The sequence below is a fragment of the Lytechinus variegatus genome, chromosome 6 (genome assembly GCF_018143015.1).
Source record: "Lytechinus variegatus isolate NC3 chromosome 6, Lvar_3.0, whole genome shotgun sequence".
Lineage (NCBI taxonomy): Eukaryota > Metazoa > Echinodermata > Echinoidea > Temnopleuroida > Toxopneustidae > Lytechinus > Lytechinus variegatus.
The window spans coordinates 38,255,798-38,281,408 of NC_054745.1; the positions used below are offsets into that span (position 1 = coordinate 38,255,798).

General features: G+C 36.4%; 1 protein-coding gene across 1 annotated transcript; it reads left to right on the forward strand.

Moving 5' to 3' along the window:
• Nucleotides 1–2,315: 2,315 nt before the first annotated feature.
• LOC121416632 lies at nt 2,316–18,130 on the forward strand. The gene is made up of 5 exons (XM_041610112.1): nt 2,316–2,536; nt 13,926–14,072; nt 14,486–14,727; nt 14,895–15,546; nt 17,859–18,130. The coding sequence occupies exons 1-5, from the start codon at nt 2,332–2,334 to the stop codon at nt 17,987–17,989; spliced, it is 1,377 nt and encodes a 458-aa protein (XP_041466046.1). The 5' UTR covers nt 2,316–2,331; the 3' UTR covers nt 17,990–18,130.
• Nucleotides 18,131–25,611: the final 7,481 nt, after the last annotated feature.

Genomic DNA, 25,611 nt, shown 5'->3' on the forward strand with positions numbered 1-25,611 from the left:
CGTATTAAGAAAATTTTAAGGAAAATGAAACACGAGATCTAATACATGCTTTTCTGTATTTTAATAGTGATCAAATGACCATCTTGCTTTTTAAAACCCAAGTTCACAATATTTTGGTATGTATAATATGTTTGGTACTTCTGGGTGGGAATTCCGGGATATAAATGACACACAGAATGGGCTGATAAGCAAGAATCTTATCATGCTTAACCATTTTTACCAAGAGAATGACTTAGGTCATTCTTATTATTCAAGTCTATGTTTAAATCATCATGATTTCAATTTTTATGACCTATTTGTTCATTAAATAGGCATTTGCCTTTATGCAGCTCCCTAATGTGTCAAATTTAAATCATATGATTTCATTTTGGCGAATATCCTTTTACTTTTCAGCCTTTTTCAAAGGCACTTAGATATACTTTTGTTTAATAATACTATTATTATGATTGAATCATCCTTCTCTAATTTTTTTCAGAAAAATATTTCACGAATTGCTTGTGGTATTATGCTTTTTTCAATCCATTATTTTTATGTTTTTATTTAGAGTTACTTTTCATTCATGGTGATAAATGTAGACAGTAAATTTATTCTTTGTATCATATAAATGACTTTCGATCTACTTAAAAAGCAACAACAATGTACTGTTATACAGGTGTCGTATCGGTAAAAAAAACTACTTTTTTTTCTCTAGCACTCAATGTGTCTCTGTGTTCACAGTTATTGCTGGATGCAGAAATTAAACTAAAATAAGATATACTTACTTTATTCACTTTCAGATTAAAATTGATTGTGCCATGGAGAGATTAAGGTTATTTGTAAAGGCGGGGGATTGTAGTAATGTACTAGTAAATGATATGTTGGAAATGGTTGTGTATTATGAAAGTAAATGGCTGCTTGTGCAGGGGAAAACAATTCGAGAAATTTGATGTAAGGTGTACTACAATATTATTCATCATAAACGTTTTAATTGGGAGATAGGTAAAGATACACGATAGTGTTCATGTGATGAAAGCGAATGGGAGGTGAAAGGTGGGGGTGGGGGAGGTAATGATTTTAATGGGGAATCCAGCCTTGGCCATAAAGTGTTTTGTGGGAAAGGAGAAATATAAATGGTGAAGTTTGAAAGAAACCGGACAAGTAATAAGAAAATTATGACTGCTTTAAGATTGAGATCCCAATGACTGTGTAGGTTTCAAACTGGCTACTGGGTAAGTAAATTATAGAAGGTGCAAGGATAACTTTCCCATAGGCGATTTGTGGTTTCTCCTATTTACCCATTCAATTATTCTGGGGCGGTAATCTAATATAACTCAAGTAGTATATTACTTTATCTCCTCATGAAAGAAAAAAATACAATTTGAAGTAAAACTTGATAAAAATGACACTTTAGTCATTTTATGTATTGCATTAAATGGAAGAGTAGTCACTTTTATGATGTTCCACCATGAGAACATAAAATTGGGTATAAAAGAAATCTACCTGTCTTCATATTTTTTAAAACATTCGTTTCCCCAGAAAAAATTGTGTGGACCTAACTCCTTTTGCAACTAAACTGAAATGGACCTAACCTCTTTTGAGAAAAAGTTATCTTTCTTTGCCATGTTACATGTAGATAATTTTTTTATTGGAATTTCAACTAATCTTTGATATCATCTTATACAGCTACATTAAGACAAAAAAATCGATGAAAAATTGACCTAACCCGTTTTGCAAGTGACCTCTTCATTCATTTTTGCCTTAAAATGGGTATGATTCGAAAATAGGAAAATATGAAGGATTTCAAATCAGTCACTTTGAAAACTACCTATAAAATGAATACGGAAGAATTATGACACGCATGTTTTCGCAGAGGTTTGATCTCACTTCATCTAAGATTTTATTTCGTACTTGAGTTTGATAAAGGTTCAATTATCAGCAACCAAGCCCTAAAAGAATTTCGGTCATCATGAACCTGACCCCCTTTTGCCAACGCAGGGCTGTTAAGTTTACCCCACTGTGCCCCTGAGTGGAATAAATGGCCGTTATTCTGGATTCGTGAATCATCAAAGCATAACAGGGTTCAGTGAATAGGCTTTCTAAAAAGATATATGAAATATTCAATTCATCAAAAGATTAATAATATATAAAAGGCTTGTGTCAATATACGTGATATCAAACGTTTATAGCTCAGAAGCTCAGGGCCATATTTCAAAGCGGAAACATTGATTGTGTGACCAATATCTAAGTGCGGGTAGACACATATATATAATTCCTCTGCAATTAAAAATTCATTTGGTATTTCTCATGAGCAAACGTGCCAAGGTTGCTTGGAAAAGGTGATTGTTGTTTGAGATGGGGGATAATCTTAAGGAACAAGATAAATGGAAGTATCTGATCGTTTTGAGTAAATTCGTCGTCCAGTTCGTTGAGGTAGCGACAATAAAGTCGTTCGGAGTGTTGATCCCGACGATGTTAGATGTGTTCTCAACTGATACCTCGTCACTCATGTCACTAGGCCTAGCGTGTAGCATGCCGGTTTCCATGATGGCGTTTGGAGGTAAGTTATCTAGAGGTCTTTGTAGAGTTGTTGTGATTCAGTGAAAAGTCTCGGACTTTGAACCAAATGGTTTGGAGTTCGAATCCTACCGCAGTACTCACTTGCTTTGGCAAGGTGTTTGTCTACATTTTTTTGTGTATCGTATATTAGGTTTTCACAGGCTACAATCTGACCCGACATCATATCAATCAGATATAAATGATTTACGTCTGGGCCGACCTTTAACTTCACGGAAAGACTTGAACCAGCTAGAGTTAGAACCTCGAACCTATTCATTGTTCGCCATTTGAAATATGGGACCTACACTCTTTTTAATATCATTAATCAAGAATAGAAAGGTTGGACGAGTGACAATCTTTTCTATATCCATTCTTGCATAAAACTGAATCAAATCATTTAACCATCAAGCCGTGTTATAGTTGTTCAAGTCATATTATGCTCGCAAAATTTGAGTTCGGGTAGATCTAAGTTACATAAGGGAATGTTATGACTAATAATGGAGTAGATCAAGATCTAGAGTATAGCGTTATATCTAACTTCTTCAGATCTAACGTTAGTTATTCCGTTTAAAGGGATGGACCAGGCTGAAAGTATGAATGGCTTAATCAGTAGAGTAGAATTCACTTAGCAAAATGCCGAAAATTTCATCAACGGGCATAGTTTGGCCCGTTTGGCTGAGATCCCCATTTTAATGCATGCAAAATATTATTTTCTGTGGTGATTGCGGATACCATAAATATCCGCGCAATATGATCGAAAGTATTAGACATTTCGGGCAATTACGCACTTATTGCGCACGTGCGCGCAACTTGTATGACATATCGATGGAACGATGCCCATCTTTGATTTATGCATGTTTATTCCTGTTAAAATATCATGGCATTATTGAAAAGAAGACTAACTTATTAAGGGCATAACGGTTGTATTAATCATCAAGTCTTGTTGCAGTTCAAATGCATGGTCGCAAAAGGCGAGTCGGATAAAAAAAAATAAGACGGTCACTGAACTTTCTAAACTAGACTTATAGATCTAAGTGATGTTAGAGTCTAGACTACTCGTTAGGCATGACAAACTACAACGTTAGGTAATTTTGTCGTGATATTCTAACGTTAGCTTAGACATGTTAGAGGTAAGGAGTAGACTCAAGATCTAAGTTACCCTGTAATCGAGGCGGAGGCTGCAGTTATTGTCTATGCTGTTATACTGAACGCAACAGATACGTTTGATCAGGCGAAGACCACACATTTGTGGCTGCCTGGGTGTGGGAGAAGGGGGTGTGGGAAATGGCACTGTGTGAAGTGTTTTTGGCAAGGCTAACTAAAGTTCCTGTGTTCTTCATAATTCAGCCTTGGCCATAGAATGTTGTGTTGGGAAGGAGAAAAATTAATTTAACAGAATGGTGAAAGTTTGAAAGAAATCGGACAAGCAATAAGAAAAATATAACTGCTTTAAAATTGAGATCACTAAGGCATGTCAAATTGGCAACTGGGTAAGTAAATTATGACAAGGGGCAAGGACAACTTTCCCATAGGCCATGTACTTTATTATCAGGGATTTGTGGTTTTCTCCTAAGTACCCATTCCCCTGGGGCAGTATTCTAAATATAACCCAGGTAGTATATTGTTTAATGTCCTCATGAAAGATAAATATAATTTGAAATAAAACTTTTGGGGAAAATGAAATTTTAGCCATAATATGTATTGGAGTACATGGAAGAGTAGTCCTTGCCTTACATCACTATGACATCACATAAGCGGCCAATTTGAAGTCTCAATGGGTATAGTGATTACCAATATTTACAACTTTAAAAAATCATAATTTTCTTGTTATTTGTCCAATATTGTTCAAAATTTCACCTATCAACGTGTCTGATTTTCCTTTTTCTTATAAAAACAAGGTTTTATTTGGGTTGGATTCCCCTTTAAGGTTACTTTTGTCTCGCCCACCAGAGGTGAAGGCGAGACTTCGTCCGTAGCAAACCTTATGACACATAACTCCGCAATGGTAACTTACTTTTCAACCAAAATTGGATGGTAGATGTACTTAGGGGACGTAAATGTTATGTAACAGATCGAGGTCACATGATTTGGTCAAAGGACTTTTTCAGGTCAACGTTAAAGTTTACATGCAAGACTCTCTTTTGTCACCTTACTCCGCCACCGTAAGCCACTTTTTTCAACCAAACTTGGATGGTAGATGTACTTGGGAGACCTGCTGTTATGCTGCAGTCGGATACATGCAATCTCTACGACACCTGTACTCGGGGGACCTGCATATTATGCTGCATGCAGTGGGGGGTCAAAATGGTAAGGTAAAATGTCATTTTCAGATCAACGTTAAATTTTACGTGCAAGACACATATGACACATAAAATTGCAACCGTAAATCACTTTTCAACTAAACTTGGATGGTAGATGTACTTAGGGGATGCGCATGTTATGTAATAGTCGGAGGTCACATGGGAAGTTCAAAGGTCATTTTAAGGTCAACGTTTCAAGTTTACATGTAATACTCTCTTACTCGGGGGACCTGCATATTATGCAGTGGGAGGTCAAAATGGTAAGGTAAAATGTCATTTTCAGATCGACGTTAAATTTTACGTGCAAGAAACATATGACACATAAAATTGCAAACGCAAGTCACTTTTCACCCAAACTGTTGGTAGATGAACTTGGGGGACCTGCATGTTATGCTGCAGTCAGAGGCCACATGGTAAGGTCAAGGGTCATTTTCAGGGGGAGGGCTATATCCTCTCACATCGGTTGGTTTCTGAATTTAAAGTTCAACATAAAAAACATAAAGACCAATGAAAATTTGAACATGCACAAAGGACAGTTTTGATATTTTTTTTTTGTTTTATTACACACATTTATAGAGTGCCAGTTGTAAAAAAAACCTCATTCAGTCCTACAGCAATATTTTTTTCCAAAATATCTGTGTCATGAAATTGGAATCACTGGAAAATCGAAAATATAACAAACTTTAAATGAATAACTTGGTTAATTATCTACGGATACGGAAGAATCACTACACGAGGAAGTTAGGTTTAAGAATTTAGTTTAGACAAGGGTCAAACCTGCGTTTATTGATTTATCAGCATGCAAGCCCTAAAAATAATTTTGGTTACTATAAAATTGCTCCACTTTTAACAAAGTAGGGTTGTTTTGTTCACCCCGCTGAATCCATCAGTGGCATGAATACATGGCCCTGTGAAGTGGGGATGCTGAAAATTAACAACGATTTTGAAGCAATTTCCCTTCAAAGTATTCGTACAAAATGTTTGAAAGAGTGCTTAAATTTACTTTTTTCCAGATCGGAATATCAAATATTTTCCTTCGCTCTTCGCTCTCGCATTGATTCTTATAATAAAATGGTATTTAGAATGCCAAGATTCTAGATATATATCTAAACACGCACACGCATGATTTTTCAGATACGCAACTTGATTTTTTATTATTATGATGATTATTTATTCAAAACGTGCTCAAATGGTAAAGGTTCTGTGAGATAACATGCTTTGAATCGTGGTTTTAAATACACATGCATGTTTGTTTGTTTGTTGTGTGTTTCATTGTGCAGAGGTGTGTTTGATTCCATATATAAATGTTAATGTTAAGGTGCATGAAATTAAAAGAAACCGCTTAGAAACTCAATCATCACCACTGGAAAAACAACATTGTCTTAAAATATTGCGTCATTTAGCAACTTCTTAATGTAGACCTTGCCCCCACATTTCAAGGCACTGTACCTCCTTGTGAACCATCATTATATCATGTATGGTATCATCTTAAAGAAAATTAAAGGATCTATTTATTGGTATCAATCACTCATTAACATGTACTAAATCTGAGGTATGATTAACGATCAAAATTATATTTCCAAACTTTTTTGAGGAAGTTTATATATATATATATATATATATATATATATATATATATTCATGTGTGTTTGCGTGTGTGGGGGGAGGGAGTCATTGCATGTGTGATTGTATATAAAAGAACAGCGGAAAACTCAACTTGTGTTCCTCCTCCAATCTTTGAAGAGAGATTTCAGCACAATATGTCAGCACCCCTAGTGAAAAAATAAATTTTTCCAAAGGCCCTGTATGAATGGTTTATTGGGTATGCGAGAAGCAGTATATTAATCATCACGGAAAAGAATTTTTACAAAACAACCAATGTCATGATACAATGCTTTGATAGTTTCGCTCCGGCAAAGTATTGAAGCGGAGACATTCGGTGTGGATGAAATACCTCATTTACGGTAGATATAGCTTTTCCGCTGCAATTCAAGAATAGTTTTATATTTCCATGAGCAAACGTGCTGCGCCTTAGCAGAGGTGAATATTATTTGAGATGGAGTATAAACGAGATAAACGGAAGTACCTGATCGTTTTGAGTAAATTCGTCGTCCAGTTCGTTGAGGTAGCCACAATAAAGTCGTTCGGGGTATTGATCCCGACCATGTTGGTTGTGTTCTCAACTGATGCCTGGTTATTGTGACTCGCGTGTAGCATGCCTTCTGCCATGACTGCGTTTGGATGTAAGTTATTGAGACGTTTATGGCAGAGGTGTTTTGACGGTGTCGTGACTCAGTGGATGTGTTTCAGGACTTTGAATCACAAGGTTCGAGGTTCGAATCCCACCGCAGCACTCGCGCGTTTTGGCAAGGCGTTTATCTACATTTGTCTCTGTGGGTGCTCATAAGAATCTGATTGTGGTCGTGTGTTTGCGTGTGTGGGTGTGTGTGCGTGAGTGTTTGTGTGTGTAGTGTATGGTAGGTTTTTTGAGGCTTTAATCTGAACCGATATCACATCTAAAATGAATCGAATAAAGCGGTGTTAGAATTTACGTCTGGACCGCGAGCGGTGAAGATTATTTTTTTCTCTCCGCTCCAACAACGCTCGGGCGGTGTGACCATGCCTTTACGTCTGGACTGAACCTCAACATGATATCCGAAAGATGTGACCTAGCTAGCTAGGGCTCGAACCACAAACTTGTTCATTAATTCTTAATTTACTCATGTGAGGTGAATTACCATTGTTTTATTCAGCACACAATGAAACAATCATGGGTTTATATATTAAATGATATTAATTAAGTTAAGTTAAGTTTAACTTAACTTAAGTCCACATTTAACAGGTCATGCTATTCAGTGGATCCCTCAATTTCCTCAACTTAAAATATAAATAAAAACAACCTTGCAGATGTTAGATCGAGATAGTTATACATTTTGTTTACCCTAATTGTCATAATTGTATGATTATTATTATTAAAGGTCAAGTCCACTTCAGAAAAATGTTGATTTAAATCAATAGAAAAAAATCAGACAAGCACAATGCTGAAAATTTCATCAAAATCGGATGTAAAATAAGAAAGTTATGGCATTTTAAAGTTTCGCTTATTTTCAACAAAATAGTTATTACGAACGAGCCAGTTACATCCAAATGAGAGAGTTGATGACATCACTCACTCACTATTTCTTTTGTATTTTATTATATGAAATATGAAATATTTTTATTTTCTCGTCATTGTCATGTGAAATGAAGTTTCATTCCTCCCTGAACACGTGGAATTCCATTATTTTAACATTTTGTGCTTCAGGCAATGAGGTCCTAATCATCAAATTCGTAAAAATTGAAATATTGTATAATTCAAACAATAAAAAACAAAAGAAATAGTGAGTGAGTGAGTGAGTGACGTCATCGACTCTCTCATTTGGATGTAACTGGCTCGTTCATATAACTATTTTGTTGAAAATAAGTGAAACTTTGAAATGTCATAACTTTCTTATTTTACATCCGATTTTGATGAAATTTTCAGCATTGTGCTTGTCTGATTTTTCTCTATTGATTCAAATCAACATTTTTCTGAGGTGGACTTGACCTTTAAATGAGATGTAAACAATGAAGAAACATACATAAAAAGCAAAGACAAACAATACAGATATGTATGAAAAAAATATGCAACAGACACCTACGCACACGCAAGCATACATGAATTGAATTGAAATAAATAATTTATTACAGAACGTCACTGGCAATTGCCAACATTTTGTTCAAAACAAGAAAATATATATATAAACAGATAAATAAAAACAAAATAGTATTTTTTGTCAAAACAAAACAAAAACAAAATCAAAACAAAACATAACAAAACAAATTATTTATACAAATATACACTATACACATAGGCATTATTCGGGTACTCATTTTAACATAGAGTAAAATAAAAACATGTCTAGGCTGGCCAACTACGCTAAAATTCTTAGCTTGGAAGAGTATTATCAGAGGTATATTTTATATTGTACTTCAATCCAATTAAGAGTTGTACTGTTGCTAATTTCAACAGGAAATTGGTTCACTGCTTAATACAAGTTGCCATGAAAAAGTTCAAGGAAACATTTATTTTTTTTACTAAGGCCGGTGGAGGTTTTGTTGACGTGTACAGTAATTATGCATCTGGCAGTTAAAAGGAAAAATGACTTTTACGTGGAAAATTTTGGAGCAAAAACGAAGATGAACATGAAAATCAAACTTTTAAGTGCAACTTGTTTATCAAGTAAAGCAACTTTAACTGAATTATTTAGGGTTTACTAGGATGTCCGAAATTCAATTTGACAAAAAGACTCAAGTTTTTGTTTTGTAAAACTAATAGTTTGCCAATGCAAGTCTTCAAAGTCTTCAACATTACAGTAAGTCATGTAGGGAAGCAAAATGTTGGTATATAAAGTTCTCTGAATAGCCTCATGTAAAACACATCTTAATTTACATAGATCACCTACACCTCGATAAAACTTTGTACACACTTACCCTCAATGAGGTTTACAAGTCAAATGCTCATCGATAAATATTCTAAGGAATAGAACATCGAGAATACCGACATTTTAAAGATAATCTTGCCTCTTGATCGAAAAGATATATATATCCTTTTTTTTAATTCAACGAAAGTTTGTTACAACAAAACAATGCTAGCAACTTTTTGATTTCTACATTCGTGACTGGCATTAGAGTTTCAATATTTTGTATGAGACATGAGCAGACTAGTGTTAGGCTGCAGGCACTAATTGGAACTTTGATCAACAATTGTGCATCCACGCAAAGACTAGCACATACAAAACTTGCTGTTCTTCAGTACACAAGGCATGAGTAGGCTGCACATTCAGACCCTTAACTCGACGGAAGGGTTTGCCCAACAGACTAGACTAGTGTTATCAGCAACAAATAATGCAAAACTAATTTGGTGAGTTAATGATATAGTTGATTGAAACTATGGATTAAAAGAACAGAGGACCAAGTAACGAACCCGTTTGCACACCTAGTGAATGATGCCAAATTGCGATTTAACAGTTTAAGACCATGAACCATGCCATATACGATCTCGTACTGTCGTAGGTAGATTTGGAAACAAGCCAATGCTACTCCGCGTACTACATAGTGTTCAAGATTACTAGGAAAGATGACGTGGTCAATTGTGCCAAATGCCCTGGACAAGGGAAATTCAAAGGGAAAGTTTCCATCATAACATGATTATATAATAGTAATCAAGGGCTCACATGCCTAATATTCATTTCCCATAGACTCGTGAGTTAAATTGGCACTTAAAACGGATTAATAAAACATAAGGACGAAATTCGAGGGTTGAATGATTAGGCCTACTACAGTGGATAGTATAAATGTCTGACATTCCATATCTGACCAGAGAAGGGTACCTCGACCGGCTCATTTTAAAAATATATCAGCATTTATGAGGACTACACATGAGGGGATGCGGGGTAGAATTTATCACTTGAACGAGTAAAATGACTCTAATTCTTCCGCCAGTAAAAATATAGTTCCATAGCGGTGATATATCTTTCCCTCCCTAGAATCAGTGTTAGATTATCAGTCATATTCATTAATTTTTGTCAATCAGAAATATCAAATTAAAAAATTGAGCAATCGGTTGGGTCGAATGAATATCTTTTGCCTGTGTGATTAGGCCCATGCAACATCAATAAGTTGAAAACACCCATTTTAGCAGAAAAGTGTTTACGGAAACCAAAGTGCTAATTGAGGGATAACACTTTTCCACTAAACCACCGCTAGTATATTGGGTATGAGTGGTCCACGAGGGTAATTATGTGTCCACCAAACATTGGGCATTTCTTTTGGGTATCCTTCTTTCATCCAGTGTAATGAAAATTATGCCCATTCTAAAGTAATTGCTGCTTATTTTTTAACCTTCCTCGACAATATGTTTCGCGTATTGGGTAAATACTGCCACAAATTGGTTGGACACATAATTACCCTCCAGGTGGTGAAAATTTTGCCCAATATGTTTTTACAGTTTATTCTCTCCTAGATCGTAGACAATATTAGCAAACAAATATATGTCGTAACGAAGGATGTTCGTCATCCTCTAATCATTTTTTTAGCAGGAACAACCCTAGCTATATCTCTGTGGAGCGTTGTGGCCCAGTGGATTAGTCTTCTGATTTTGGAACATAGGGTGTTGGGCTCGAATCCCAACCATGGCGTAATTTCCTTCAGCAAGAAACTTATCTACATGTTTTATTTTAATTTATTTGTCTTCTTTATCCAGGGTAGCCTGGTAAGTGGTGTAGACACTGTTGCCAATCAGTTGTCTGTACACACAACCAACTATTGATTTTCTATTGCCACCACTACCATATAATTGAACAAAATGGATTCATAACATTGACGTGCATCAGAAAATATTTATAATGAATTTACATGTAAGGTACAATCGTCTACTAAACATTTACATCACCATGCAAATATTGTCCGTTTACCCAACAGAAAGTACTGTGGATAACACAGAGACTTACATAAATGATATCATAGTTGAAAGCACAGCAAGTATTATTCAAGCAAAAGCACACATTGCAAGCACACCAAACTCACAAATACTTCATACACACTAGCACACAAAACACCAACTGATGACATGAACTATGCTAAACATAGCGTAACAGCCTGTCAGTACAAAGAAGAGTAAACATTGCAGATAGATACAAACCTACAAAACAAAGCAAAAAAGTTAATGTAAAAGAAATCAAAGACAAAAGCATTAGAAAACTAGTGACTTGCAACAATGGTTACAAAGATTGAGGGATGTATAAGTCGTACCTGATATACATTTGCCACTCGGTCATTTGGTGTAGTATGGGTACATGGTAGGCAAATTTTCATAAATGCTCTAGCGCCCAATAAGAGTAACTGTGCTATTAAAAATAAGGACGTGTTAACGGCAGTACGCAGCGATTATAAACATCGTATCATACATCTCTTTATAAATTTTGCATATAACCATTATTATCATTATTTAAAAAACAAAAGGAAACAGATATTCGAAATAAAGCGTTTCAAATTTTCAACTCTGCATGGCATTGTTCGAAACTTTTAGTTATTTAACGTATTTGAATTCGCATTTACCATTATTCGTCATTGGGCGTAGCTCGTAGCATGCCCGCTTTTATGATGGCATTTCGATGCAAGTGAAATTAAAAAAAGAGTGATAGCTCATTCCAAAATATCAAGTCTAGTTTACTTTGGAATTTTCGTTTACTCAAACAATTTTATGATTTAAATTATAAATCTAACAACCACTTTATATTAGATATCAGATATTTACTGAAAACATCCCGAATTTTTAGCAATCCAATGCTTGAGAAGGTCGTACATGTAATAATAATAATATAGGATATTTATATTGCGCACATTTCCACCTTGTTAGGTGCTCAAGGCGCTCCTATATTACCCGGCTAAGCTAGGCGTTCATAGCGCACACAGCTTCTTAAGGAATTACTTCCTACCGGTACCCATTTACCTCACCTGGGTCGAGTGCAGCACATCGTGGATCAGTTTCTTGCTGAAGGAAATTACGCCATGGCTGAGATTCGAACCCACGACCCTCTGTTTCAAAGTCCGAAGACTAATCCACTGGGCCACAACGCTCCACTTATGAACGCTGTACTTATGAACAAGACATAAATAAGAATACACTTGTGCTCGGGCGCCCGATCACATTTAATTTTAATCTGAACTCGGTAAATTTATCCAATAAAACATAGTTTTAGTTTATTTCTCTTCACAGCACAACCGTTTAGGAGCTCATGCATTAATATGGTTTAGTAATGAAATGGAATGTGAAATGTACTTGGGGTGAATATCTCTCCTCCCGGCAAATCAATTCCTGACTTCTACTCCTATATGGGCGCCTCGTGGTCTAGTGGTTCTGACTGTCGCCTTTCAACCAGAGAGTCGTGGGTTCGAATCCTAGCCATTGCGTGTTTTCCGTCAGCAGTAAATCTATCTGCACTCGACCCAGGTAAGGTGAATGGGTACCCAGCAGGATTAATTTCTTGAATGCACGAGCCCTGAAAGGCAGCTCGAGTCTAGGCCGGGATAATATTAAAAATAATAATTATAATAACAACAATGCGCCGCAGAATATATTAATTCTAGATAGATGGCCCTATGCAAATACATATTATTATATCATCATCATTATTGTTGTTGTTGTCGTTATCATTATCATCATCATTATTATCATTATCATTATTATTATTATTATTATCCTAATAACCTTCAGGTCGGTGCAAAACGCCATTATTAAAAGGTTTACGCGCACCCCATTGGTGCAGAAACGAATTTACGCAATGACCGAATACATTGCCTGCTGCCATGGGGGTTTAAAGGACAAGTCCACCCCAACAGAAACTTGATTTGAATAAAAAGAGAAAAAATCAACAAGCATAACACTGAAAATTTCATCAAAATCGGATGTAAAATAAGAAAGTTAAAGCATTTCAAATTTTTGCTTCATTTCACAACACAGTTATATGCACATCTTGTTCGGTATGCAAAAGAGGGAACTGATGACAGCAATCACTCACTATTTCTTTTGTATTTTTTTATATGAAATATTTTGATTTTCTCGTCATTGTCATGTGAAATGAAGTTTCATTCCTCCCTGAACACGTGGAATTTCATTATATAAAATTTTGTGCTTCAGGCAAGGAGGTCCTAATCATCAAATTCTTAAAAATTGAAATATTGCGTTATTCAAACGATAAAAACGAAAAGAAATAGTGAGTGCCAGGAGTGACATCATCGACTCTCTCATTTCGATGTAACTGGCTCGTTCATATAACTACATGTATTTTTTTAAACTAAGCGAAACTTTGAAATGTCATAACTTTCTTATTTAACATCCGATTGTGAAGAAATTTTCAGCATTGTGCTTGTCTGATTTTTCCCTATTGATTCAAATCAACAATTTTCTGAGGTGGACTTGACCTTTTAGCGCGCAGGCGATGCGGAAAAATATGGTGTTAAGGGTGTTTTGGCATCGAAACTTCTGATTTCTCATTTCACGTATTGCAGCTCTACCTATGGCATATGTACTGAAGAGTTCATTTGTCTCACCTCGAGCGATGGCTGTTACGGGAGCTTTTACATCGTCTTTAGGAATCATAATTTCTGGTTATCTGACTTCTGTATTTGCTCTGGGATTCTCCCTTTCGATAACAGGTAAATACGGAAACAGATATATATATATATAAGAACACTTTTGATATTTTAACTTGTTCAGATTGATACGAGGGACCAATCCCGAATTTTGATTGAAAATAACAACAACAAATCTAACCTCAATCGAATATTCATTCCGAATCTTATGATTTCAGATATTTTTCTCACAGAAATCTTGTAGCTTTTCCCCTTCAGTATTTTTTTTCAAATGTCAGTTATAAACATTTATAAAATGAGATCGCTATTTCCATAATGATTACGAATAGAAAGAATGAGACCACTGTCCCAAACCTTAAATTCCATTTCAGCGTTTTGTAAACAATGTTTACAAATACAATGTTCATTACTTTAACCTTCTTAAATTGATATATTTATATCTCTTTTTATTTTTTTTCTGCCAATCTCAATCTTAGGATTAGGACTCTCAATGGTATACATAACAGTCAAAGTCTTACTCAACGACCACTTTCCGGATAATTTCGTTCTTGTGAATACGATAGGCCATCTCGGAAGCACGGTAGGTGCCCTGGTCGTACCATTCATCGTCGAGAGGGCGCTGTGTGCTTATGGATTCAGCGGTGCCATGCTTATTCTTGGGGGTATCAGCATGCATGCCATTCCTGCCAGTGTTTATCTCAAGCAGACTAGAAGAGCAGTGGGAAGGTTTCAGAGACATCCACAAGCACGGCGAAGAAGAACAGTGTTTATCTCGGAATGTCCGCAGGAGCAATTGAAGAGGGTTCCCGGACATCCACGAAGAGCGCGGAGAGAACCACTATTTCTCCTAGACAGTCCACAAGAGCAATTGAACACGGTCGACAGACATCTGTAAAGATGGCAGAGACAACCGACTCTTGCCAAAAACCTTTAGTCGATGGTGATGACTGCGATCGCGAGAGCACTGAGGTGATTGCAACCGACGATGAACAATCACGCAGCATTTTACCTCAAACAGACGAATCACAGAAACGACGAAAGCAGAGTCGGATGGTTCGATTATGGCATTCGCTTCAAGGATGCATCATCATCCAAGAACCGCTCCTATTACTGTCATTACCGTGCCTTCTACTCTCAGCAGTTGTTGTTAATTCCTGGATTCTATTCCTTGTTCCTCGGGCAGTATGGCATGGAATACCTGTCTCAAAGGCCGTCTTACTATCATCTCTAGCCGGCGCAGGAGGGTTCATCGGACGGATAATCTCCATCATAGCTCTCTTTTTCAAAATTGACTTCATCATAGTTTTTATGATCATCGCATCGATTTCAACAATTGTTTTCTTACTCGATCCACTGTTGACGTCATTCTCTGTCATGTGCGTCGCTGCCTTCCTTCAGGGAGTATGTATCTTCAGCTTCGTGATTTCTTACGCTGCACTCCTCAAGGGTTCCGTCTCCAATGAGAACTTTACGGTTGGCTCTGGAATCTTTAGTTTTGTTGCAGGTCTTGGTGGCAACCTCGGGAGTCTAATGTCAGGTGAGACATATATGGAGCACGAATAAATCAGAGAAATAACTATTCCGGTAACATCGTCAACTTGTTTCTTAAAGACCCTGACCGGTGTAAAAACAATCGTATATCAAAATAAAGGTAATGATTCATACCATACAAATATACCAAAGGTATTACATATATCTCCTTCCATTTCTGACAAATATTTAATAAAAATCAAAGAAACTGCTCCCCAAATTACGTTTCGATTGAGCACCCCCACGTCGCCTGGAAATCATGACGTCACGTTGTGTCTGGAGGGTTCTGATTCCATAGGTTTGTGTACAAAAGCATTGGGTATTTTCTTCCATTTCCATGTTATGAATCCATTTTTTTTCGTTTTCAGATGAAAATGGAACTCAAAATTATTCACTGTTCAAATTGTTCTAAACCTACAACTATTCACTACCTTTTTTGTGATTTCTTTGTTTGGCTCTTATTGGGCCTAAATTGCTATGTCAGGAAAAGTTGTTATACATAATCTAAATGCAGATAGAATTGAAATCTGCGCCAAATAAGCAGGATATAAAATATGGCAAAAACTAGTTCAAAATTGTAGATTTTATAAATTCAAGCTTGTGGGAAAAAATATATGTGATATCCCTCTGTGATAGAAGTGAAGAAAATGAAATGCGTTATCTGGAAAGCAAAAAAATCACCCAGTTTTTCTGTGTACAAACCTATGGAATCACGACGCTTCTTACACAACGTGACGTCACGGTCTCGAGACAGGTGAAAAGCACAATAAAGCCTATTTTCTAAACGGGGTTCGAAGCCCGATAATTGGAATATTCTTAAGCAAAATACTCAGCTGGGAAGCGGTGAAAATGCATAAAGCATACCTTTCTGTATTTAGTAGCTTATAAGCTTTCGATTGGTATATAATTTGTCAGTTTCATTTTGGGGTCCGGTCTGGGTCTTTAAGGTTTTCTTAATGATATTACTAATCTGGTGTGTTTTAATTGGGGGCGAATTCGATGGCTGACAACGAACCTAAATTGAAAAGATAATTTTTAAAAAAATGTAACCATGATGACACTATTAGTACTTAATTAGACACATAATTCAAACTATTCTCAATACTACTAAATTTGCATATTTTCTAATATTTCATTTCCATACATTTGAATTATCATTCAGTGTGCTATTGATGACTACTTCATAATTATTAAAATTTTGCATGCTTTTGTGCTGTTGCATCTGCACCAGAAATTGAAAAACAATACTGATCCAGGGGGGTGTTTCACAAAGATTTAAGTATGACTTAGGTCGCACTTAAATGTCGACGCGTACATGATATGCAACGCGCAATCTTATTGATCAATACGCAGTAGTGCGCTTCCTCTTGGCATGATCTGACCAATGCTGTCATGCCTTTTATACTGCGCGCAACTAGACATTAAAGTGCGACTCTAAGTCATACTTAAATCTTTGTGAAACACACCCTGGTCTAATTCTTATTCATATGTTACCTGACATCCCCAAACCAAGAATAATTCGACCAAATTGAATATTGATATTTTTACTGAGCTTGAAAATTCATTTCCTATGCTCTAAAAGGATATACAATATGTTAAAATTGAACAACAATGACCATTACAAGCACTTGATTGAATGCAGAGGAAGTTCAGCTAGAAGTTGGAAAATAAGGGGGGGAAATAGGTTTTTTTAAGTTTAGGGTACACTCAAGCATGAGATGCGCATACTGTGTAATCTCAGTGACACTTAATAATACAAGCAGTCCGAAAAAAGTAGTGTCCAAGAAACTCTTGTATCTTTTTTTTTATTCAACTTTACGACTTTCCACAGTATGAAGTTCTTCTTCATACCCTTGGAATTGCTCCTCCAGAAAAGCTTTTGTTGCCATTTTTTTTTTAGACTCAATTTCTATTTTGGCTACTTACAGACAACCTTATACCTGGCGAGTAATTTATGGTTTGGGGATGGTAGGTCAAATATATGTTCAATAAAATCAAAACAGAAAGATATCGAATGAATATATGAATTAATAGATACAATGAATCAATAGGTTTGTACGGCATCGCAGTGAGAATCCTCTCATATCTAAGAAACTAAAATAGATTGCTGTCTAGAAATTTAGTTCCGAATAGGATAGGACGTGTACATTCATTTTCTGCAAAAATCTCAAAATCGATTGTTTGACCAAAATTGACTGATACGACAGTTCGGATGAACGCCGACGAAATATTCAAACGTTTGAAAAAACAGTATCCAAGTATTACCTATTCACATATTACCTAGCTAACTATATGGATGTGTTTCTGTCGTTTTTGCAGGTGCGATCAAAGACAAGACGGGATCCTACACGTCAGTCTTCCTGACCCTTGGATTTATTAACTGTCTAGTAGTGTTCCTTACCATAGCCTTCCTTGTTGCTCGACATAGATGGAATCATCTAAAATCCTAGGGAATAGGCGGAAAAAGCCAGAGGTTGAGGGACGGCCTGAATGTTGATATACACTCTCATAAGGTGTTATCTTTTTCTTCTATTTATGACCCGATTGGAAATTGGAGTTTTAACGCTATGAGAAATAAGGACAGCGAAACGAGCTGCTTATTTTTTTTTATTATTTATACAATTAAAGCCTTCATTCAAATTGCAAATCTCTCTATATATTGTTTTATTTGGTCATATCATTGTAATCGGGCTTGTACATTTTATATCATATTTTTCGACATTGCATTGCAGATCTGAAAGAAGAAGTTGGGTTAAATATCAGAATATACATTTCGCATCCTTTTAGATGTCTGATATCGTTGGTTTAATTTTGATGGCTGAGATGCCTGTTGCCATGGTAAATATGTCGGATAAGATAAAAATTGCGCATTGATGTCATCGGATCGCCACATTAGTAGTCTAGATCTGGACGTTAGTAATTATTTATTTGGAAATCCCTACATCAGTCCTCTCTCAAAGAGGACTGAGGTAGGGGTTTCTAAACAAATAATTTCTAGCGTTGAGATTAAGACTAGCGTCTTAGAGGCTGAAAGTAGTATTTTTTACTGTTTGCCAACTCAACAAAAAAAAGAAGAAAAAGAAAAGCTCATTGTCTTGCAACCACTGCTGGGGACCGTTTCATCAAGCTGTTTGTAGGTTAAGAGCGACTTTAAGAACGACTGGTAATTCCTATCGTACGTCCTTAACCATCGCCCATGAATATATCATTTACCACAAGAAAGGATCACCAGTCGTTCTTTAAGTCGCTCTTAACTTACGAACAGCTTTATGAAACACCCACCTCATCTCCATCTGCACATCTGCACACGCTCACATTTTGCGTCATTCGAGTTAGGAAACTATCGTATACTTCTAATGGTTTGTTCCTTCAACTAATTTTGCATTTTTTTTTTGCTCTAGATCCCAATATTTGTACGCCAGCTTGTTTATAATAGAGGCACAAAATAGTTTTCGGTCTGCTTACAACATGTACAATGCATACGTCACAAATAGCTATCTATTGAATTGCACTGATGTGAAAAAATGAAATATAATTCGTTCGCTTCTATTGTGTTGGAGCCAAAGGCTACAAGTCGGTACGCACAGAAGCCAAGGTCTCAACGGATTTGTTATTGTGCGGTGGCAATATAAATTTGAACTTGTACAGAAGTGAATAGAACGATATACTTTTTCAGATAGGGAGAAAAGAGATAGAGAGAGAGATTGGGGATAAAATAATAGATAGATGGATCGTTTGTAGATTTGTATATTATGTGGGCGTGTGTGTATTAGTGTGTGTATATAGGGGGATAGATAGAGAGTGAGTGTGAGAGTACGAAAAAGAGAGAGAAATGAGGGAATATAAAAAAGAGAGGGAGAGAGAAGATACTTGTATAATATGTGAATGGTATTTGTATGGGGTGTGTTCTTGTGTGTTGCTGTTGTGTGCGGGGGTGAGGGTGAGTGTGTGTTTGTGTGATTAAGAGGTAGAGGCGTTCTTTTCGCGTGTAACTGTGATAAAAGCTCAGTCGGTAAAGCAGGGAATTCGTATTCCTTGTGACCCGGGTTCGATTCCCACTTGGTGCGCTAGTGCTCTTTGGTAAGGCATTTATCCTCAGTACCAGGTCCTTCGGAGAGGACGTTAAGCCTTCGGTCCTCTGGTTGTTTGCTTACAAGCATCCATGCTTTCCTAGCAATCAGGTAAAAAGATCATCACCAACACCAACATTATAGATGGAGAGTGAGAGAGAGAGAGAGATTGGTGTAGGAAAGAGAGAGAGAGATTGATAAAGGAGATGACGATAGATTGAGAGAGCTCAAAAGGGGGAGGTAGAGCGATAGAAGGAAAAGAATGAGAGAGAAGGAGTGAGGAAAGAGAGATAGATAGAGAGAGAGAGTCACTGAAAGAAACGGTTGAATGATTACTCATTGTTAAAAAGCAGTTTAGCAGCTGTCACTGTACATGTTCATTGCCACACTAGTCAATTCATAGAGAACACCAATAGGGGTGTGACTTTGCCCTCCAACGTGTACACCTCTCTGGGTCTCCAGACCTGCTTATAGCTCTCGGACCACTTCCGGGGAAACCACTCAACTCCTCCATTGAATATGCCCTTAATGGTAAGTATATCATAATCATGTATATCATTATGATGCATAGTTGTCATAGTCTGTATTGATGTGGTATTCATGGATGTAATTGCTGAAATGGACGGGAAAATGATCTTTCTAAACGGTGCGTGTAGGCTCTCTCAGGTTGTATTCATTGGGTTTGACAGTGTAATAAATGCAGGTCAGATCGTGGCAATACACATCAATAGCACAAAAGCCATGATTACTGACATCAGTTTACACAAATGGTTTGTAAAAATTGTAAAAGTAGTTGTGTACCATCAAGAGTAAATTTGCTAATCTGTTGACAGTTAGGCCTACATTTTGATGATTCGCATTTTTTTTGCCGTATCATCACGACCTTTTAAGTTAAACAGTCTGACTTTCTTAATGTAGTTCTTATATAGCGCATTTCACACCTGCTATGATTATCGATGCATTTTTATATATATATATATATAAGTTTGGAGCTCATTTCAAAGGTGAAAGTATGTACTAGTCTGAACTTAAAGCATACTTTCAAAGAGAATTGTACAAAATTAAACGGGGGCAGAAACGCCATTGCCTAATATTTATTGACCTGAAACATCACATTATTGATACACCAATATTTTCAAAGTGTGAGACCAAACATAAAACAGACATAGACGTACAGTATTAAGCAATATGTAGTGCGATATAATAGTAATAAGTATAAGAGTAAGTATATGTTATTCTGCATTTTGGGCGACCAGATACATGTCTTGTTCCTTGCTAAAGACGTGCTTAAATGTTTATATTTTTTTTCATTAGATATACATGCTAATCTATATGAGCGTTGGAAATGTCCCCGTCTTAAGTTTAAATCGCCAAAAAAGAATTCAGCTCATGCTTTGCACTTGTTTACTTTATTCTTTAATTGTTAAATGCTGAAAGTTTTTTAACTTTACGGGTAAAATATACAGCATTCGCACACGAATTAATTATTTTAGTTAGAGACCCACTCTGTTTATGGTAAAAAAGAAGAGAAAGTATAGAATGTCAAGTTGTTTAAGTCAGTATATAAAAAATGTCATATTACGGTTTGCACTCGCAGTAATCGTCCAGTTAAAATAGGATTGATTATAATTATAAGTATTGCCTAAGAAATGATTGTAATTATAAGTATTGCCTAAAAGATTCAATTTTCAGGTTGGAATACATAAAATATCAAAAAGTTGGAGCTTGCGTTTACATCATTTTCTTTTTAATAATGAAGAATAATGATGTACATTTAAAACAAAATCAGTCAGGACTACGTCCGCAAAACACGACGAAATCAGCTGTTAGCTGGTGAAAGGATTTAGCTACCTCGCCCTTCATGCCCTTGTTGGCGAAAGCTGCATCCGTCCCTGGACATTTCCCATATTGGACTGTCCAAATATGGTCACCCTGGTTAAACTCCGTACGACAATTGCGAGTTCTGTAACACCACAGAAAAACATTAAGCTTACCGATGAATAATCAAATATAAAATAATACTGATGATTGGTTGCTTGTCGTGGTTTGAACGAAATGCCCATGTTACAGTGATCTTCATTGGCCTTTGACATCTACCAATGGATTCAAAATATTCATGTTGCCGAACCCTGTTCTGTTACAATGTTTAAAACTCCCCTATGCCATGATTAAATTCCAAATTACATCATCATGTAATGTTAAAATATTATCATAATATAACACGCGGAATATAAAATGTTGGTGACGGAATTTGGTCGGCAACATAGAATTATATGCATTTAGAAAGTGCTTGTAGCGTGTCATCTCTAAAGTGTAATACTTATAATAAAAAGTAATATTAATAATAACGACATATTTACACAGGGTAGCCACTTCAGCTCCGAAAACTGTTCTCCCAGTGGGCCCTGCTATTATTTTAACCCGGCTGAGCTAGGCTACCGGTTCAGGTGCACACATTTTTTTTTGAGGAATTATTGCCTGACCGTACCCATTACCTCGCGTGGGTTGGGTGCAGCACAGTGTTGATAAATTTCTTGCTGAAAGAAAACACACCACGGCTAGGATTCGAACCCACGACCCTCTGTTTGAAAGGCGAAAGTCAGAACCACTAGATCACGCCGCGCCCAGTGTATTATTTGTGTACGTGTGTGTAGGTGAGGGTAGCGTATGGATGTGTTTACGTACGTTATTGTATATTGCGTATACTACTTTTAATACATGTCACCACACCCAAGTTAGCAGTTGGGTTAAAGATCAAGCTCTCGAATTTAATCCAGCGCTCATCTTGGTCAATTGAGTCTGCCATGGCTTGAAACCGACTACAGCAAGGTGGGGGAAAAACACGAACATTGAAGTAGAAACAATAGGTCAACCATCATTATTACATGTGCCTAGGTCACATTTGGTCTACGGCGGCCGAACGGCGAGTCGAAAACAGCCGTTTTATTCCTTTTTCTTCAAATCACTCATGAAGCTGGTACAAAAAATAATTAAAACGGCTGTTTTCGACTCTCCGTAGCAGTCTTTCCACTTTGAAGGAAATCACCCGAATTCCGGGAAATCCAGACGTTTTTCCGGGAAATGAAAAAATTCCAGGAAATTCCGGGAAATCCGAAAATTACAATTAAACAACAATTAAACAAAGAAATTATCAATATTCATGATATTCAGGTTATATTCTAATAATGTTTTACAGCCATACGTATTAGCTCAAAATTTTCCGCTCGCGCTCCACTCTCGCATTTGTAATTTTTTCCCTTTTTTTAAAGAGGGCGTGAACAAAAAACTGCAAAAATCCTTGATTTTGGCCACCTAGGCCGAATTTAGGCTCGCTGTATTATTGCCCGATTTTCGTTTAAACTCGATCTCGAAAATTCCAGGAAATGTCTATGAATTTCAGGAAATTTGAGTTTCAGTTTCAGGAATTTATTTTTGAGCTGTGGAAACACTGCGCCGTAGGGCCGCCGTAGAGCAAATGTGACCGAGGTATAAACGAGATCCCGACTGGATCAAATACCAAAGCATATATCCCCCATGTCTCTACTACTATTCCCATTTATGACAAGTATGATGTCAAACAATGATTAGGAGAATATGAAATAATGAAGTTTTTACAATAATGTTTGTTTGCGATTTTACAGGAAAGGTTCTGTTTGACGTGAGTTTGCTTTTTCTCCATATTGATTCTGATATGAAACCCAGTATAAAGGATTGGGAATACACTGTAAATTTCATCTTTATAGTTTCTTTTTATTCATTCACTGAATTTCTAAGATCGGAGTCGAGGGAGGCCATCTTGGAAGAAAACAAAATAATGACGAGAGTACTATGGCACTTGATGTGAAACAGTGCCAAATGTTATTGTTAATAATTGGAAAAAGGCCCCACACACATTCGAAAATGTTAGAAATTTTCTCCAAAAACAATCCTTGACAACATTTATAACTTTACTGCAGTTTGTAATGTCGCGTGCATTGTGTAAAATTACAGAAAGTTGGTATAGTGTATGAAACCTATTTTTTTACACAATTTACAAAATGATTTTTTCTGTAAAATCTTCAGAAGATGGAATATGCATAATTGTCAAACCATCGAAACAATAAAAAGAAAAATAAGATTTATCTAAGTCTTTATCAAAACACCTTATCTGTTTACGCTGGCTACACTCCAAAAGAAAAAGCAGCAAACAATTCCGTCAAAGTCCCATTTATGAACAACTTCCAATGCAACATGAAAATATTTCAAAAACAGTCCACTCCCTCACTTTGTCGATCTCTTGAATGGCGTAACATAACCTTGATTACTCTGTAGTTGATTTGGCTCACCCACATTTTAACCTGTTTTACGTAAAACTCTTATGGGGGAATGAAACCTTTGGAACAAGTAGGCCTATGTCGAAACAGAAAAATCAACGAATAAGAACAAAGAAGGTTCGAGAAAAATCGGACAAATAATGAGAAAGTTATAAGCATTTGAATATTGTAATCACCAATGCTATGGAGAATTGGAGATACCCCATTGGCAATGCGACAAGGTTGAGTGATGTCACATGTGAACAACTTTACCTTTGATGGACTATGAAATACCCTCAAAATGTCTCTTTTTGCTTTTTTCTTATGGTGATGTGAACTCTTTATCCATGATGCATTCTTTAAAAATCTGTATTACATGCCCGGCTAAAGAAAGAACACATGATCTACTGATAGATGTGATAAAAGAGGCAATTTAAGTGAAGCATATGCTAAAGTATAATGGGGAGAGTTGTTCGAAAGTGACATCTTTATCGCATTGCCAATTTGAGGATCTCCATAGCATTAGTGATCGCAATATTCAATTTCCCATGACTTTCTCATTATTTGTCCGTTTTTTCTCAAAATTCCGTTGACCTGTTTCTTTGATTTTTCTGTTTTCACACAATCTATCTTGTTCAAAAGGTTTAATTCTTGTTTAAAATGATTTTTTTCTTTTTCCAGTCAGGGAAAAATCAGGGAATTTTGATCAGCCCAAAAGTCGAAAGCATGGTAGTCAGACTCTGTTATATTTTGTTGCCATGGGTGTCGATCACGGGGGGATGGGGGGGATATATCCCCCCCAATATTTCAAGTGGGGGGGATGGCCTGTATTATCATCCCCCCCAATAATTTAGGGTAGAAAAATTATAATAATGATGATGAAAAATGAAAAGTTTGATCATGATGATTATAGTATGCCATCAATCAGTTTGTTTCCCTCGCAATTTGTGTATATTGTTATTGAATAAAAACATTCTTTTTCAGGACTATTAAACAGATGGGTGGAGGTTCAAGATGAAAAAGAATGAAATGTTTATATATCTGATATTTTTTAACACATGACATAAAAGGACCCCAACGAAAATCAACTTTTGTTGATAGGGTGTTCCATCCCAACAGTGGTGAATAAATTAATTTAAATAAATCATTAACTCAAAAGGGTGGAAAAATAAGCGGGAGTAAAAGGGTGGCAAGATAAATAAAGGAATGACGGTAAGCCCGATGGCGCACGAGAAGCCACACATGTTGTAATTTGTGCTAGTTTTAATTGGTCCGAATCTGCATTTTATCATCATGCATTAAGAAGAATAAAGATATTGCCAGTCAGGTTAGATTTAAGAGAGAAGTTGTATACACATAGGCGTCGATCCTGGGTGGGGGGGGGCAGGGGGTGATCGCCCCACCAATGAAAATATTGGGGGGCAAACATATCGTTTTGCCCCCCCCCCCATAATTCCGCATGTGCAACTAAAAAATAAAATAGGATTGTAATGCTACACTGAAATCAGCAAGCGAGATTGAGATACCAACTCGATTTTGATTTAAAATCATGCTCAAAATGTCTGCTTTTAAGATTGGAATATAAAAATTTTCAGCTCGCGCTTCGCGCTCGCATCATTTACCAAAAACCCATACTTTTCATGATTATATAGGTGAATATAATGTCCCGTTTTCAATTCTTAACCTCAAAAGAACTTTGATTTTGCAATA

Excerpts from the sequence above, each read along its gene's own strand:
- LOC121416632 (XM_041610112.1), top strand. The coding sequence starts at position 2,332 with ATGGGGGATAATCTTAAGGAACAAGATAAATGGAAGTATCTGATCGTT. Across the intron at positions 14,073-14,485 it reads ATTCTCCCTTTCGATAACAG|GATTAGGACTCTCAATGGTA; the intron begins GTAAATACGGAA and ends TCTCAATCTTAG. Across the intron at positions 14,728-14,894 it reads TCAAGCAGACTAGAAGAGCA|ACATCTGTAAAGATGGCAGA; the intron begins GTGGGAAGGTTT and ends CACGGTCGACAG.